This window comes from Pristis pectinata, chromosome 6 (genome assembly GCF_009764475.1).
Source record: "Pristis pectinata isolate sPriPec2 chromosome 6, sPriPec2.1.pri, whole genome shotgun sequence".
In the NCBI taxonomy this organism is placed as follows: domain Eukaryota; kingdom Metazoa; phylum Chordata; class Chondrichthyes; order Rhinopristiformes; family Pristidae; genus Pristis; species Pristis pectinata.
In genome coordinates, this window is record NC_067410.1 from 74,679,789 (window position 1) to 74,698,216 (window position 18,428).

Sequence of the window (18,428 nt, forward strand, 5' to 3'; positions counted from 1 at the left end):
TAGCCAGGTGCAGATAGCAAAGATGGAGTTAGAACAAACGTGAATGAAGTTCGAGTTGGGACAAAAGAAACTAGAGGCCGAACGAAGGAAACTAGAGTTAGACACTGAATAGGAACTAACTCAGTTGAAGTTTGAGGCAGAGGAAAGGAAGGCCCAGATGGAATTGAAGAAGATGGAGTTGGAACAAAAAAGGATGGAGTTAGAAATGAAATGAAAGAGTTCTGATTCTGATGATGGCTTTTTAGCAAGTAGGGAGGTTCAATTCGTCCCTCCTTTTGAGGAAGATCAGGTTGATCGGTATTTCCAACATTTTGAAAAGGTTGCTGAGAGTTCAAACTGGCCAAAGGAAGGATGGGCTCTTATGTTACAGAGTGTAATTAAAGGTAAAGCTCAAAAAGCTTATTCTGCTTTGTCTGTTGAGGATGCAGCTGATTATACAAAGGTAAAACAAGCTGTGTTGAAAGCCTATGAATTAGTACCTGAAGCTTATAGACAAAAATTTAGAGACTAGAAGAAATCTGCAAATCAGACCTACATGGAATTTGCCAGTGGAAAGAGAATATGTTTTAAACGATGGTGCATGGCTAAAAATGTAGTTGGGGATTATGATAAATTGACAGAATTGATGTTAGTGGAAGACTTTGAAAGATGTGTCCCAACTGAAATAACAACATACTTAAATGAAAAGGAGGTGGAAACTTTACAGGAAACTGCTAGGTTGGCAGATGATTATGTTTTAACCCATAAATCCAAATGGGGACCACCTAAAACCTTTCAAAAGAGTTATAAGGACAATCCAGGTAAACTGGAGATTAAATTGGGAGGTAATCAAAACGGGAAGGATGAAAAGAAGCCAGTGCTGGAGAAACCTGTTGAGCGTACTTGTTATTACTGTAAGAAACCTGGCCTTGTAATAGCTAATTGTGCCCTTTTGAAGAAAAGGAAGGAAGCCGTGTCCAATGCTTGTTTTCAGGTAATTAAAAATCAAAAAGGTTTAGGAGATGTTGTTAAAGATCAGTCCTTGCCAAAGGTGAAAGCTGAAAAGTTGGAGGAGGTGAGAAAGGAATTCTATTCTTATGTATCAGAGGGTTTTGTTTCACTGAATGATGGGTCACCCCAGGTGCCAGTGAAAATCCTTAGAGATACTGGGGCTTGCCAATCTCTCTTGCTGGACAGTGTTTTAAATTTTGGTGAAGAAACTGACACTGGTGAGGTAAATCTAGTGTGAGGTGTTACAGGTGACACCACATCTGTCCTTTGCACAAGGCGATTTTAAAGTCAAAGTTCGTAGAAGGACCTGTCGAGATAGGGATACGACCTAGTTTACCAGTGGAAGGAGTTTCTTTGTTATTGGGGAATGACCTTGCGGATGGAGAATATGTCCCTGTGGTACGGTTAACAACCAAACCAAGGGTTGACGAGTCTGAGAATGATCCAGATGTTTACCCATCCTGTGTGGTGACTCGAGCTAGAGCTAAAGAATTAGCGAAGACCGACAGTCCTGTGCAGCCTGATGTGGTTCTCTGTGACAGCCCTAAACAGGAAGAAAATTATGATGCCTTGTCTGAGACTTTTCTGTCTTTACTGGAGGATCAAAATCCTTGTAGTGAGCCTGAATTTAAAGATTTGTCTTTGTTGAGGAAAGAATTTATGGTGGAACAGACAAAGGACCCTGAGCTTACAGAATTGAGAGAAAAAGCACTCTCATGTGATGAGATCGAAAAAGTGCCAATTGGATATTATGTCAAAAATAGAGTGTTAATGAGGAAATGGAGATCTCCTCATGTCCCTGTTAATAAGGAATGGGAAGTTATTCATCAGGTTGTGGTTCCAAAAGTTTATAGTAATGAGATTTTAAACCTGGCCCATAGTATGCCTTTGGGTGGTCATTTTGGTGTGAATAAAACTGTAAGGAAGATCTTGAAACAATGCTATTGGCCTGATTTGAGAAAGGATGTGGTGATGTTTTGTCGAACTTGTCACACATGTCAGATGGTAAGTAAACCAAATCAAAAACCCCCTGTGGCTCAGTTGAAGCCAATTCCTGCTTTTGGTGAACCCTTTTCGAAGGTGACTGTGGACTGTGTTGGTCTATTGCCAAAGTCTGAGGCTGGAAATCAGTATTTGTTAACCATCATGTGTGCAACTTTTAGATTTCCAGAGGCAATACCCCTTAGAAATATTAAGGCCAAGACTATGTCAAAAGCTCTTTTAAAATTTTTTACTTTGGTTGGTTTGCCAAAAGAAATCCAATCTGATCAAGGCAGTAATTTTATGTCTAACTTATTTCAACAACTAGTCTATGAGCTGGGGGCAAAGCAGATTGTATCATCTGCATACCACCCAGAATCTCAGGGAGCTCTGGAGAGATTTCATTCTACTCTCAAAAATATGCTGAAGACTTATTGCTTTGAAAACACAAGGGATTGGGACGAGGGTGTTCATTTACTTTTGTTTGCCATTAGAGAATCAATACAGGAGTCATTAGGATTTAGTGCGTTTGAGCTTGTATTTGGACATCGGGTGAGAGGACCTTTAGAATTGTTAAGAGAACAATGGGTTAGAGGAAGTGCATTTGAGTCTGCTGGACCATGTCCAAAAATTTAAAACTCGGTTGGAGGGAGTCTGCCAGCTGGTGAGAGAGAATTTGAAAACCAGCCAGATAAGAATGAGAACATTTTTGACAGACGTGCTCGGCCTAGGACATTTGCAGTGGGACAAAAGGTGTTAGTATTTTTCCCTAGCCAAAACAATCCATTACAATCTCATTTTTCTGGACCATATGTTACTGAATCCCGAGTAACTGATTTGACATATATAACCAAAACACCAGATAGACGCAAGAAAACACAGCTCTGTCATGTAAACATGCTGAAGCCTTATTGTGAGAGAGATTCAGTTGTGGCCATGGTGGATGATATGAAGGTTGTTTCTAGAATGCCTGATGTTGATAATGAGGAAGGCCAATTTAGACCAAATATTGTTCCATCGAAACTAAAAAACCAAAATATCCCGGAGAACCTTGAAACGAAGTTGGACCATTTACAAGTTTCGCTAAAACAACAGATGAGAGAATTAATTTTACAATTTAAAAATCTGTTCCCAGATGTTCCAAACAGAATGTCAATACTTACTCATGATGTTGATGTTGGGGATGCAAAACCAATCAAACAACACCCATATCAAATGAATGTGGAAAAAAGTAAACTTGTTGACCAGGAGATTGAATATATGTTAGAAAATGATATTATTAGACATTCTACTTCAAACTGGAGTTCACCCTGTGTTATTGTGCCTAAACCTGATGGAACTGTTCGATTTTACACAGATTACAGGAAAGTGAATGCTGTAATGAAGTCAGATGCTTACCCTATTCCTAGGGTGGATGATTGCATAGACAGAGTGGGAAAGGCTAAATTTCTTACAAAGATTGACCTATTAAAAGGGTACTGGTGTGTTCCATTAACAGATAGAGGAAGGGAGATTTCTGCCTTTGTAACCCCTTCTGGATTGTATGAATATAATGTTTTGCCATTTGGAATGAAAAATACTCTGGCAACATTTCAAAGAATGATTAATTCAGTGATTAATAGGTTAAAACATACAGATGCCTATATTGACAAATTAGTGACAGGGAATGATACATGGGAGGATCACATCTCTGCGTTAGAAAGGTTGTTTGAAAGACTTTCTGAAGTTAACCTTACAGTTAACTTGGCTGAAAGTGAATTTGGCCATGCCACTGTGACGTATCTTGGTTAAATTGTAGGTCAAGGCAAGTTGGCTCCTGTTCAGGCAAAATTTCAAGCAATATCTGAGTTCCCTGTTCCTACGGGTATGAGGACTGTTAGAAGGTTTTTGGGAATGGTTGGATATTATCGAAAATTTTGTAAAAGTTTTGCTGATGTTGCTCTTCCCCTAACTAATCTTCTGAAGAAGGGAGTAAAGTTTGTTTGGACAGATCCTTGTCAAGAAGCATTTGAGAAGCTGAAAGCCATTTTATGCTACTATCCTGTGCTCAAATCACCTGACGTTGAAAAGCCATTTTCATTAGCGGTAGATGCCAGTGACGAAGCTGCAGGAGCTGTGTTGTTGCAGATGGGTGACCTTGATGATATTGACCATCCTGTAACTTACTTTTCAAAGAAATTTAATGAGCATCAAAAGAATTATTCCACCATAGAGAAAGAATTACTGTCGCTTGTTATAGCCTTGCAACATTTCAGTGTATATGTTTGCACTGCTCAGAAACCATTGACTGTGTATACAGTTCATAACCCATAGGTGTTTCTGAGCCGGGTCAAAAACAAGAACAGAAGGCTGTTAAACTGGAGTTTAATTTTGCAAGAGTTTGATCTCATGATAACTCACATTAAAGGCAAAGATAACGTGATCGCTGATTGTCTTTCTCAATGTTAAATGGGAAACATGTATCTTTACTAATGTGATACTCTGTAATTGTGTAGAATGATAATTATTAACATTACTAACTGTATGCGCGGTTAAATTTTTTTTCTTGAAAAAAATTTCTTTTTAGGTGGGAGGTGTTATGGACTTGGTGAATGTCCCTTTAAGATAGAGTTAGTTGTGTGTGTGTGGCATGCTTACGTCAACCAAAGATAAAGGACATAATGACATTGTTGAAGAGGTCAGTCGAAGTCAGTCAGAGAGAAGAGAGAGAGAGAAAAGGGAGAGAGACACCAGCCTGCTAGTTTCTCATATCAATGGATGAGAAATGATAACTGTATCTGTCCCTGCAATCCACGTATGGAAATTGGAAGTAATCTGGTGGAGTTCACTTTGTTGCTGACCTGTAGAGGGAAACAGGTATTTGTGTGGAAGGCCACGATTCGGATGCTTTTCGGGGTGAGGAAGTCACTACCGAGTAAACACTTGTTTTTTGTTGTTTGCTTTTTGTTTTTTGTTTGTTTGTTTTTTGGGTTTTTGTTGTTTTGGTTCCATCATGGAACATTTGGATTTTGTAATTACTCTCTCTATGTTCTCTCTACATCTACGTTTTACCTTCAGACAACGGTGCTTGTTGAAGAAGCCTTTGCTCATGTTTCACCTTATGGCTTGCCGAACTGAACTTTAAGAACCATTCCTGGACTTGGAGTTTGGGACTTTGCCACACACACACACACAAGGAGTTTAGTTTTGGGGTTAATGTTCAAGGTTTAACATTTTTACTTCTAACATACTAACATTTTTACTTTTATTTTTCTTATTATCATGAGTAGTGATTAATAAAATAGTTTTTAACACTGAATCATGACTCAGTGTGTTTCTTTTGTTGCTGGTTTGTGACATTTGTAACTCTGAACTACACACTGATTATTACACTTCAATTTTGCCTGCTTCCTGCCTCAGATGGGGATTCATGATTTTTTTCAAAGTGTCTTGCCAAAACGTAAATGGCCTTATAGTTGGCCAGGAACAGATAATAAACAGTGTTGTAGTGGCTGGTTTCACACATGCCAGTTTTGATCAAGAGTTAATCACTCTACCTCATAAAATTGAAACTAGCCCCTCTCCAAAAATCCATAGTGATGATAAATACCAGAGGCACATCCTTTGTGTATAGCATTGCTAGGATACAAATGAAGGTAAACATGCAGAAGATTTATTTCTTTGTTTGCCTGGTAGACAAGACAGGTAAATATCTACAACAAATGTCAACGTTACTTCCAGCAGAAGGTATTAAACTTGGTTAGAAAACCTTAATAACTTCTAGTTTGGTGGAGAATATTCTACATTCAATCCAATACGTTAACAACCAGTTAGGATTTCGTTGATAGGAATCATTACTTGAAGCAATTATGATTTCATCCCAAAAAAGCATTCTATTTGCTATTGATGAAAAATCATAATTGAGAATAATTTAGCAATTATTAGATGGATTGGGAAAATGGCGAATTCCCTTGTTATATGTAACAAGATTATAGGTCATGACAACTTACAATTTTGTTACTTATAACAGGGGAAATTCACCGTTTCCCCGATTTGACCATCTAATAATTTCCCCAACGAATATTCTGAATTCAACTTCATAAGCTACAGGACTGAAACCATATTACATTATTATCTTAGATCCCTCCATTACATTGTGAAATATCAACTTAATTAAGGTTAATATCAAGGCCATAGAATAAGTTTGAATGATGACATAATTATGATATAACATATATGGGCACAAAGGCTCGCATTAATATTGGAGAATCTCATATTCCAGACCAGCTGCATTACCAAAACCACTGAATTTATATTGCAGGATGATTGGTACAACTTGAATTGACTGCACAGGTGTTTCCACTTTATAGTGTGACTCAGGATTCATTATGCAGGCTTGTGGTGACACATGATGCAACACTGACTATAGGCATTTGTTGAACATCAGGCTCTGAAATTTCCAAACATGTTGCACCATTGGCACAATTTCATCCATATGTCACTGAAAACTAGAAACTGGGCCTGTTGCTGCATAGTTATCAGGGGTGCTTTCAGAACTTCTTGAAGGTGCACTGTTCTGACAATAGTATATATTATGTATTCACTACACTAAGTCATTTTTCCAATACATTAGTCTTGCTCCAAAGGATTTGTCAATTCTTTAAGGTTGAATATGCACATACAAATTAGGAACAGGAAGGAACTACTCAGCCCCTTGAAACCACATTGCCATTCAATGAATTCCTGGTTGATCTAATTGACTCCACTTTCCTTCCTACTCACAGTATCCTTTCATCTCTTTATCAAAAATCTATCTACCTTTGTCTTAAAAGTATTCACAGACTCTGCTTCCACCATCCATTGAGGAAGAGAGTTTCAATGATTCATGATCCTCTGAAAGACAATATTTTGTCTCACCTCTTTCTTAAATGGGCGACTCTTTATTTTAAACAGTAACCCCTTGTATTCTCCCATTAGAGGAAGCATCTTCTTCACATGCACCCTGTGGATTTTATGTTTCACTTTTCTCAACTGACCCACTCCTGGTATCAGTTTAATTATTGCTACGAGTTGGGCCTGGTGGCCAGAATTTATCACTGGCTGTCAAAGTCATTATGCAGCAACCCACTGGCATGCTGGAAATGTGTGCAAATGACTTAATAGATCCAAGGTTGCCCAAAACCAGAAAACAGCAGAAGCAAATAATATTTATGTGAAATAGGATATTAGGTCAAACCTTGGTGGGCCCAGCCCCACCACAGACTTTTGGTCACACTTGCTTTCTGTGTCTGCATGGCTCCTCCTGATGTTGCTGCTGTTGCCCTTGGATGGAGCAGTGCAGACCATGAGTGGCAGGTGACAGAAACAGAGGCCCTTTCCACAGACATTCCTGATCTTCAGAGAATCTTAGGCAGTCCTCTGGAGTGAAGAATGATTTAGTTCCACTGTAACTTTGTGGGGGTTCTGAGATTGTGAACACAGCCAATGTAAAACTGCAGACTCTGACATAGTTGGGCCATCTGGTGGCTGATGGGTGGGTAGTTTGTGAGGTGGTGCACTCTTCCTGCCATTTATGCTGAGCATCAGTGTTTTCACCATGCATGGATTTGAGGTTGCAATACCACTCTGAATGCTCCTTCCCCACTTAGAGCAGTCATGGGCCAAAGATTCCCAGGAATCAGTGGGATGTTGCATTTCTTCAAGGAGGCTTTGAGCACATCCTTAAATATTTTTTCACTGTTCACCTGGTAATCTCTTCCCATGAGAGAGCTTGGAATAGAGTGACTGTTTCCGCGGTCTGGTGTCAGGCATGTGAATGATGTGGCCTGCCCTACATAGTCAACTCAGTATAACTAAGGCCTCAGTAGTGTGGACATACAGTAACTGCCGTGATAACCTACTGATAGCTCACACTGTCAAAAAGCCTTTTCTGCTGTTTCTAAATGCTCCTGATCATCAGAGATATCTAGAAACAATAGAAAATGCATATAAATATTTTGAAAAATATAATTAATAAAATAAATACACTTACTTAAACACATTTAAGATATACGTACAAATTAGTTCGAAGGCCATATTAACTTTAGCAAAATAAAAATAAAGCTAATTTCCTTCACTTAATGTTTTAGTGAAAACCAACAATCCCCTATAAATGAATGGGGTTACACTAGATGTGCCAACAATGGCCAGAGTAAAGCTGGGGGGTCAGATATGAAGAGTATCCTCAGCCCAGAACATTACAGAATAGTCCAGGAGCAGAGCAAGAGTTAGATCCACCTGCATCTGACCCTCAATGAGTTTCAACCTTTCCTGCTCCAATTCTCAGCTGCCAGAGTCCAGACGTTGTCAATAATGTGCTGCAGCTAGCTCATGGCTTTCCATGTAATCACCAGCAAACCAACTATTTTAATATGGCCCATTAGAAATGTAATGGTCCAAGAATTTGTAAACCAACCATATACATATCCTATGCAACTACATATCTTTGTCTTTCTCTCTAGCTCTCTTACCTGGCGCACTGACAATGCTAGAATTTGCTGATTTGGTCTCCTCACCAGGAATCACTCCTGTTACCTCTTCTTGCTCCTACAAACCTGGTCTGTGGAAGGCCACTTTAGTAACCTTTTTTTTGCCTGGTGTGGTTATTCATTCATTGTGTTTCACTGCCCATTGATTGGCCATTTCAAAGAATAACTGTTCTTCTAAATGGCCAAAGTCAAACACATTGGTGGGTCTAGATTCTCACATCACCCAAATTCTGTCAGGATGGGAGATTTCCAATTTGGTCAACAAAATATTTTATTTATAACAATCCACTAGTTTCACTGTCACCATTACTGACACCAGCTTTCACTCCAGATATATCAATTTACTTGACTGCAAAGTCTCCATTTGCCATGGTGGGGTTCAAACCCATGTCAGTGCATCTGGTCGCCTCATTATAGGAAGGATGTGGAAGCTTTAGAGAGGGTGCAGAGGAGATTTACCAGGATGCTGCCTGGATTGGAGAGCATGTCTTAAGAGGATAGTTTGAGTGAGCTAGGGCTTTACTCTTTGGAGAGAAGGAGGATGAGAGGTGACTTGATAGAGGTGTACAAGATGATAAGAAGCATAGATTGAGTGAACAGTCAGAGACTTTTTCCCAGGGTGACAATGGCTAACACGAGGGGACATAATTTTAAGGTGATTGGAGGAAGATATAAGGGGGATGTCAGGGGTAAGTTTTTTACACAGAGAGTGGTGGGTGCGTGCAACGCACTGCTGGCAAAGGTTGTGGGGGCAGATACATTAGGGACATCTAAGAGACTCTAAGATAGACACATGAATGATAGAGAAATGGGGGTGCTGTGTGGGAGGGAAGGGTTAGATATATCTTAGAGCAGGATAAAATGTTGGCACAACATTGTGGGCCCAAGGGCCTGTACTGTGTTGTAATGTTCTATGTTCTATCACTAGTCCCAGTCTCTACATTATGTCCAGTAAATTACCCACTCTGTCACCTTATCTTCTGTCTACTTTCTTCTATAAGAGAAGCTTTTGAGTGAGAGTAAAAGGAAATGTTGAACTGATGGGTGGAGATCACTCGTTTAAGGGGACCATGTAGCCACTATGCAATATTTCAAAAAGACAAGATTCAGTGGTGTTAATGGTTGGACAGGTGGATTTATGAGAAATGCATAGTTAGAAAGGATGTGCGTATATATACGTTTAGCTGGTTTAAGGAATGGTGCAATGGAAGAAGCGTAAGACGTCAAATTGGGGGTAATACACATAGAAGGAGGTAGGTTCCACCGTGTATTCACTTTTCCTCGTGTAATGAGTTCACTTGTTGCACTGGCTTTAGATGTGGGGAGCGATACTTCTCCTAGCCCTGTCTATAGCAACCTCAACTCATACCTCTTTCTGTAGCCACGGGCTTGCTCCTCCGGTAGGTAGGGAAGATGATGCCCGAGCCAGCGGAGCGCCACTAAATTAAGGGCAGCATTTATTAACCTGCACTCCATAATCTTGTCTTGCCTGTGTTCTGGTTCCTACTCCAGAATCGACCAAACACCATATTCGCCAGCGGTGGAGCTGAGGCGTGGAGATGGCTGGAAATATTTCTGGACTAAAACTGTTGAAGCGCCCAACCATTCCGCCAGCAACCCACTCCAGCGCCATTCTCTTTGTGTTGGTCACTGCTCGATGTTGATTCGGTTTGTGGCATAATTTCAGTGCCTCCGACGTGAATTTCTCACAGCTCCGGGTAAGAAGGCGCATCATGCCGTACACCCAGTGGGAGAATGAGACTCGGAAAACGAAAAGCAATCGATTGTAAAAATAAACATAATTGTGGACCATGTAAATAAATTGAAATTTCATCAACCTAATGTTTTGTTTTTGCAATTACATAATAAACACACTAACTTTCTGGTAATTGTACGCGCAGGAAGCCGCGAATAGATCTGTTCAGCTTTGTGCAAAACAAGTTAAGTTTTAAATAAATCTGTCCTTTTTTTCCTGCTCCCGGTGGTTATTTGTTTTTTGGGTACATGTTGCGGACAGAACATAGTCGCCGTTCTCCCTCCTCACCGTGATCGCCACAAGCGGACGGCTGCAGTGTATTCTCATTATTCCTGATTGCATTCCGTGATAAGACTTCACTGGCGTCAGAGTTGGGTGACGCAGGGTCAGGTGGTTGTGGCTTGTTGCGGAGCTGCTTTATAAATAGGGAGCTGTCCTGGTGCTGGAAATTTCAACCCAACTTGCTCCAGACACTGACGAACAGGGATAGATGTTCTCGTTCGAACCGGCTTCATATTAAATCGCAGGCAAGTTTTGCATTGTACTTCAGGAATCAAATGTACTGAAGAATGATATATAATCTGTTTACAGCCTACTGATCCTTTTTAAACGCTTGGGTCGTTAATAACAACCTGTTGCGCTCCTGAAATTTGATTGGATCCTCGATTCACGGGTAAAATTTGTAACGTTTCTATATTCACAAACTAAACTGAACTAATTTTGATTTTTTTTGTTGTGTTTTTTTAAAGCATTTTCCTGGTGAGCTTCAGATAACTGGCAGACGACGGAGGCCGACACCTCTGAATCGAAGTTGGTTAAGTAAGGTTTTACAGTGAGCCGAGTGAAGTGCATGGAAAACTAGATTAGAATTGATATGCGTTAACATAATAATCTGATTTCAGTAATTTCTTTTCACATGTTATGATTGTTCTCCATAAAAAAAAAGCCTCTCTGGTTTTCAGTGATGTCAAATAAATAAATTGCATGTTACCGTGGCAACACATACTGCAGCATTTCCAGACCAGGCGAACCCAAATGCACTGGATGGATTTGGCGTTTACATAAATAGAATTAGCACAAAGCAGACGCCAGATGCTGTGTTTAAAAAAAAGCTCTAATAGGAAATATCCATTTTCTCAAATGCGTTCAGGACAGCGCGATTAACGGAAATCTGAGCAAGCCGAGAAAGAACTCACATAATAAAAAATAAATCCAATTGGGATTCGGTCGTTTCTTCTCTATATAAAACCATTTACAAATGAAAAGGAGCGGATAATGCACTGGTACATCACAAGTGTCTGGAATACTTAATGAATGATATGAGAAAGATCAAGAGTGGCGGAGAGTTAGTTGCGCTGCATTCTCTAAACATATTAATGCTTGATTTTCCAAATTAAAATGTATAATTTAGTTGTAATTGTTTTTGTTTTGTTTAGTTTTTTCCAGCTGTGAACAACGATAAAGATGGCGATGATAAAGACCTTTACAAGCGGCACCATGCTAACCCTCACCATCCTGTTTTACTCCGACACTCTCCACGCGGCTTCGTTGGGGCCATACAGATATGATCCGAGCGCTTTTAAAGAAAGCGCATACGGCTATCCTGATCCCAATATGATTAAAGCCCTGGAGTTCATTGAAAATTTGCGACAAAATAACGAAGACGAATCGATGCCAAACTATGAAGCGAGGGGAGCATTCCGTCCATTTCAAGAACCCCTCTTTAAAAAGTTGGAGGGAAATGATCGAGAGAACCAGCAGCTGGAAAACATCAGGGAATCTTCAGACGAGGGCAGGGCTGAATGGGCCAAACTTTTACTGCAAGCTTTGATGCAAGCGGAAAGCGAGAGCAGGGCGAATGGCAAACCTTACAGGTCAGGAGCTCGGTATTATAACCAGCAGGAGGACGCAATGGAGGATGGAGGTAACGAACAAGTCTATGACGATGGTGAATTACTAGCACATGATAAAAATGACAGACTGTCAAGGAAACACCATGTTGCCTTTCCTCCGGAGGGCGGCTACGATGTCAATCCCTATAAACGCACCAATGAAATTATAGAAGAGCAGTACACCCCACAAAGCCTTGCAACCCTGGAGTCTGCCTTCCGCGAACTAGGAAAATACACGGCCCCGCGCAAGGAGCAGGGAAGATTAGAGGAAGAGCATTTTCGCAAGGACGAGGAGGATGACATCTCCCGGGCCAACGATTTTGCTTATGAGGACGTGGCGGACGGAGAAGACTGGAACTCAATAGAAATGAAGAACAGGCATCGCCATAAGGAGATACAATTTCAGGATGAGGAAACAAACACCGACAGAGAACGCGAGGGAGCAGGATACAGCATAAAGAAGGCTTTGGCTGGTGTGGATGAGGCCGACTTGGAGCATCTGGACTCCCGAGAGAAAGCGGCGAGGGAGAAAGACAGTGGGGGTGAGATGGCAGACGCCGCGATGGACTTGATGCTACAGTATTATAAACGCCTGCAAGACAGAATGTACGAACGGCAGCCTGAAAGGGGCGCTGGAAATGCAGGCGAAGACAGTAATGTAGAAAGTGAGAAGGTGGCCAGGGGGTCGGAAGATGAAATTGAGCCAGGGCTCCTGAACCAGTTGGTTGAACTGTCCGGCAGACTTCAAATACCGCCGGATGACATTCTCAAAATGCTAAAGGACGCGGAGCAGAAGAAACAAGCGCCCGGACCCTCCCCGGCGGAGATAGACGCTGACTTCCCGGACAGCCTTCAGGAGAGCTCGGAAATGGACACACGTCGAGAAAGCAAAAGACTCCGAGATGGTTACAATAGAGACCTCTTCGCTCCGAACAACGCAGATGAAGATCTCACCACGGAGGACATCCTAAACATCCTGGGAACGGACAGGATGTATGAGAAGCCAGAGTATTTCCGTAAAGCAGATCAGTCGAAAAACCGTCCGCCTGCACTCTATGCCCCATTCCAGAGTTTCCAAGGGCATCGCAACCACGATTCGTTGCGGAACGGCGAAGGCATGGACCAAGGAACGGACGACCGAGCCATCAGCATCGACGACGACGAACTCGCCAGGTATCTGGAGAGGCTGCTGGTCAAGAATCCCGATCTGCTGAATGCAGCTGCCATCCCGCGGGCTAGAATGGATTCATCGGCTGACGAGCAAGTGGAGGCAGACACCTATCAAGACCCCGTCAAGGAGTTACTGCGCGGTATCAGCCCTCGGGAAGCTGCGGAGGTTATGTCAATCATAAACAGCCTTTCGAGTTTTGCAGGGAATGGTTACCACGCCCCTCGAACGCAACAGAAAGGGGAAGATTTTGCGATCATGATGCTCAAGTTAAAGGAATTCCTAAATCAACAGAACGGCGACAGGGATCGCGCCGTGAAGGAATCAAACAGAGAAATCCTGGGTAGTGAACAGTATTAATGAAGAAAACGGTCGGTGAACAGAAAAGAATGGCAGATTGTCAACTGGTGATAAGATTAAAAACATACTGAGTTAAGATTTCTATCGTAAAGATCCATGGACGATGACATGAATAACACAACCTCTCGTGGAGAATACGTCGTTGTCACGGGCTTCGCGGTAATTCTTTAGTTGTTAAGATTATTTCTTACTTTTCATGATGAGGCAGTTTTAGTAGTCATGTTGACGTACTTGTTCTTGGCTGAAACTATCCCCATCATGCATGGTTAAACGTCGGTAGAAACACGTCCGTGGTTGCTTTTATTTAATAAAAGTATTTTATTTCCAATTAACCAAAATGAACTCGTTATTGTCTATGACTTCTGTGAAAAGCTGAGAAGAAAATAAAGTGGCATTAAGAAAATAAAGCAGCAGTAATTCTTGTAAATTTTGCACGTACTGCATTGTATTGCTGTGTAACTTAAATTACCAAGCCTGACACTGACCTTCTCCTCTTAGTTGCCAACAAGCACAACTGAGAAAAATAAAGGACTGCAGACGCCGGAATCTAGATGAAAAACACGATGATGCTGGAGGAACTCAGCAGGCCAGGCAGCATCCGTGGAGAAAAGTAGGCAGTCAATGTTTCGGGTCAGGAACCTTCTTCAGTCCTTCACCTTTTCTCCGCGGATGCTGCCTGGCCTGCCGAGTTCCTCCAGCATCATCGTATTTTTCTTCAAGCACAACTGAGACTTGTTTTCCTCATGGGCATGACATTTTATGTTGTAAAATCAAGAAACACAACAAATCAATTAGAAATACAACATATTAATTACTTTCAAATGCACACATAGATCAGCGTTTAAAGCAACTTCTGATGAACGAACCATTTTTAAACACACAGTTTGCTTTACACACATGAAGTTTATGGCAAAGGGCATTGAGTTTAAAGCTCAGAGTGATAGATTATTCAAAGGCATCATGCGATATGGGGCAAAGGTAATGGCGCTAGGTCACAGATGAGCCAGGATTTCATTAATTGGTGGAACAGACTTCAGGGGCTAAATGTTCTATTCCTTTCTCCAATATCCATTCAACTTCCAAAACCCATTTCAAACAATAGAACGACAAGCAGGGATATGGAAAGTAAAACGAAATGAGACAGAAAACAAAATGGTGACACATCATCCACGGGAAGCGTGCAGCCAACAGAAGGGAAAATAAACCGGCAGAGGGGAGCATCAAGGAGGAGAATGATCCTCGAGGATAAACTCAGTTAATCTGCTCTCACCTCACGAATTCCTAAATCAACAGAACGGCGACAGGGATCGCGCAATTCCGCAAGAAACCAAGCAGATTGGAGGAACAGTACTATTTCTCAACAAAAGACACGGCACTTTGGACATATTTGAGATTGTGAACTGCCAGCTCTTTAGAGCCTCGCCACTTGCACCCCGCATACATTGATTTTACCCCCTAAAATCTAAGGGTCATGGAGCAAACATACAAAGACAATCTGCACCTTTCAGAACTCGTCCTCTGACCGTCATGGTTGCGACCAGTGAAGATGCTGAAGCGTTTCTGCATTGGCCCTTCTTAATTACATCTCTCCACACATTTTCAGCACTCTCGTCTCCACTTATCCTCGACACTGAAAACTAACACTTGTTCCTCTCATTTCAGGTGCAGAAATGCCATACCCCGAAGATACAATCAGTTGATTTGTCTTTTCCCTATCACTACACCGACTCAGAAGTTGACATTATATGTACAGCAGAGTATAAGGTAGAAGACCCATCTCTCTTGGTGAGTCATTGGGTACAGTTTTGCAGGTGCTTAGGTAGGGGAGAAATGCATAAGTATCAACTCCGTGGGGTGGGAGGAATGCAGCGAACAAACTAAGCGTGCTGCACCAGATACAGATACCAAATTTGCTTTTGACGACGACTGGCGTCAGGATGTGCCAGATTCTTTAGACTGCTCGCCAACGATGCCGGACATAATGACTGACTGCAAGAAGGAATTTAGTTCTGAATGGTGTTGGGGGCTTTGCACAGACCACCATTTTGTTGAAGGTGGTGAATTCCATGAATATAGAAGTGGAGCCAACTGTGTGGAGACTTCCGGAGACAGCCCTGATCGCTACAAAGGAAATCGGCTCTGGGACTCAGCAATAGTTACATTCTTTGCTCCTTTATTTGCCCTCACATCCTCAAATGTTAAGATAGCTCACCGTTGAGAGCCAGGTCGAGAACTATGTAAAGGAGTGTGTCGAGGCCAAAAGTGGAACGGGAGGAAATGATGGGACGCAGAGTGAAACTAAGAAGCGATTGCAGCAGTAGGCGAGAGTGAATCAAGAGTGGAACCTGGAGGACTGCGACGTCGAGAGTAGAGTGATTGAAACATTTTAAGTGGAAAGCAGAACCAGAGAAGGTGAAGCTGGAAGCTGGAAGCAAAGAGGTAGAGAAGAGGCAAGTTACAGATAAACATTTAATTCAATCTACCTTCACCTTAAGCTAGAACAACTTAGTTGTTAAAAACAAAGCTACATTCATCAAATATACAGTGCAAAAGTTGGTTGTATGGAACCCTTCCTCGGGTGTTCTGGGTTCCAACATGTTTATAGCACAAATTGTTTCACTCCTCAGTATAGTACTTTCATGTGGGCAGGATGCCTATAATAAAAATGTTGCCACACAAAATATCATGAAGACACTTTCAAACAATGGTTCTGCTGCTTAGACCAAGCTGGCTGAGCTCTATAAAACTTGCCATATGAGGCTTTGTCATGGCCTGTGTATGCCACACAACCTCACTATAATGAGGACTCCAATCTTGACCAAGCTGAGTAGTTCATTCATATAGCTGATGGATTAACGTCATACTTTCATGATTAACTAATATGTTCATGCTACCAATGAAAACAATATACAGCAGCCTACATGAACAAAAAGCTCTCATATTACATTCCCTCAATTGATGATATAATATGTCTGACCACACAGCAAAAACAAAACCATGAAATAAGCATCCCAAACCCAAGATAACTTCCTACAATAAACTATGTCAACTGCTATAAAAATATGAAATAATTACCTGTTTACATTTTCCTTGGTGCATTATTGTGCCTGTTTTCATTCTCCTTCATTGGATGGCCAGTGAAAGGCTTGCAAGGCAGCATCAGGCAGCTCTGGGGATACGTGGCCAAGCCATGAGGAATGATGGCCCGATATGAGTGGCAGCAATCTGGGCTGGCTGGCTGGCTGGCTTCAGCAATGGTATTAGTGCAGTGTCAAGAACATGAATGCTGTCATCCTGAAACGCTGCACTAAACCACTGCTACTTCCCATTGGGTAGTGTCTCAACAGACCTTACAGGCAATATTGTTGCATTGGCATTGTTAGCACAGCAGTACTAGTTCATTAATACACATGAGAAATCCAAGTCAGGTCTGGATTACTGAAAACCCATTGCTGACAGACAAATCATTATTGACAACATGGAGAAATGGTAACTTTGGACCAGAAGGTGTAATGTTTATTTGAATTGGTTTCATGCTTCAGCAGCTGAGAGTTATTAACAGTTGTGCATTTCAGTGTGATGGCATCTGTAGAAGTGTATGAATATAGTGTGCTTTCCACCCAATCAGTAATTTTTGTCCCTGAGGGCAGCACAGTGGCTCAGCTAGTAGCACTGCTGCCTCACAGCTTCAGCAACCCAGGTTCAAACATGACCTCTGGTGCCATTTATGTGGAGCTTACCCACTCTCCTTGTAACCACATGGGTTTCCACTGGCTACTCCAGTTTCCTCCCATATCCCAAAACCGTGTAGGCTGGTAGGTTAATTGGCTACTGTAAATTACCCTGTGCAGATGAGTGGTAGAATCTAGGGGGAGCCGATGGGAATGTGGGGAGGAGTGGGAAAAAAATGGTATTAACATTGGATTAGTGTAAATGGGTGGTTGATGGCAAACATGACTCAGTGGGTGGAAAAGTCTGTTTCTATGCTGTATGACTACGAATACAAATGTTTTTTACTCTTATGCTTTCCATACTTGAAGATTTCTCATTATTCTGTTATTTGCCAAAGCAAATGTTGTTTGGATTTTGATCTATTAATTTGGGTGCATTCTCCTTTCACCATACCCTATCCTGTCCTTCTGCAATTAAGCATCTGACATTTTATATCCCTGTGTTATTCATATGTCAAACTCTGTTGTATAGTTCTCACTTTACCAATTGTTCCCCCTTCAGTTACTTACTCTACTTTGTGATCTAAATTACAGCATTAATTCACCAAAGTATGCCAGAGATGAGAAACTATAGGCATAAAGGATTCTAGGTTTATCTACATTGGAAAAGAGAAGGCAGAGAAAGGAAATTGAACAGTGTTACAGACTCGGTGAATGTCCCTTTAAGATAGAGTTAGTTGTGTGTGTGTGTGTGTGTGTGTGTGTGGCATGCTTACGTCAACAGAAGATAAAGGACATAATGACGTTGAAGAAGTCAGTCGAAGTCAGTCAGAGAGGAGAGAGAAAAGAGAGAGAGACACCAGCCTGCTAGTTTATCTATCGATGGATGAGAAACAATAACTGTGTCTGTTACTACATTCCATGTATGGAAATTGGGGGTAATCCAGTGGAGTTCACTTTGTTGCTGACCTGTAGAGGGAAACAGGTATTTGTGTGGACGGCCACGATTTGGATGCTTTTCGGGGTGAGGAAGTCACTACCGAGTAAACACTGAGGTGTCGATTGGGTTCCATCGTGGAATGTTTGGATTTCGTAATTACTCTC

At 41.5% G+C, this 18,428-nt stretch overlaps 1 protein-coding gene across 1 annotated transcript in view; it reads left to right on the forward strand.

Annotated features, from left to right (window-relative positions):
- The window catches only part of scg2a (secretogranin II a), a 40,949-nt gene extending 26,917 nt beyond the window's left edge, over positions 1–14,032 (forward strand). Inside the window, exons 2-3 of the mRNA XM_052018364.1 lie at positions 10,983–11,052; positions 11,670–14,032. Coding sequence (XP_051874324.1) covers positions 11,698–13,653 — 1,956 coding nt within the window. The 5' untranslated portion in view covers positions 10,983–11,052; positions 11,670–11,697 and the 3' untranslated portion in view covers positions 13,654–14,032. The remainder of the gene's footprint in view (positions 1–10,982; positions 11,053–11,669) is intronic.
- The last annotated feature ends 4,396 nt before the right edge of the window (positions 14,033–18,428 follow it).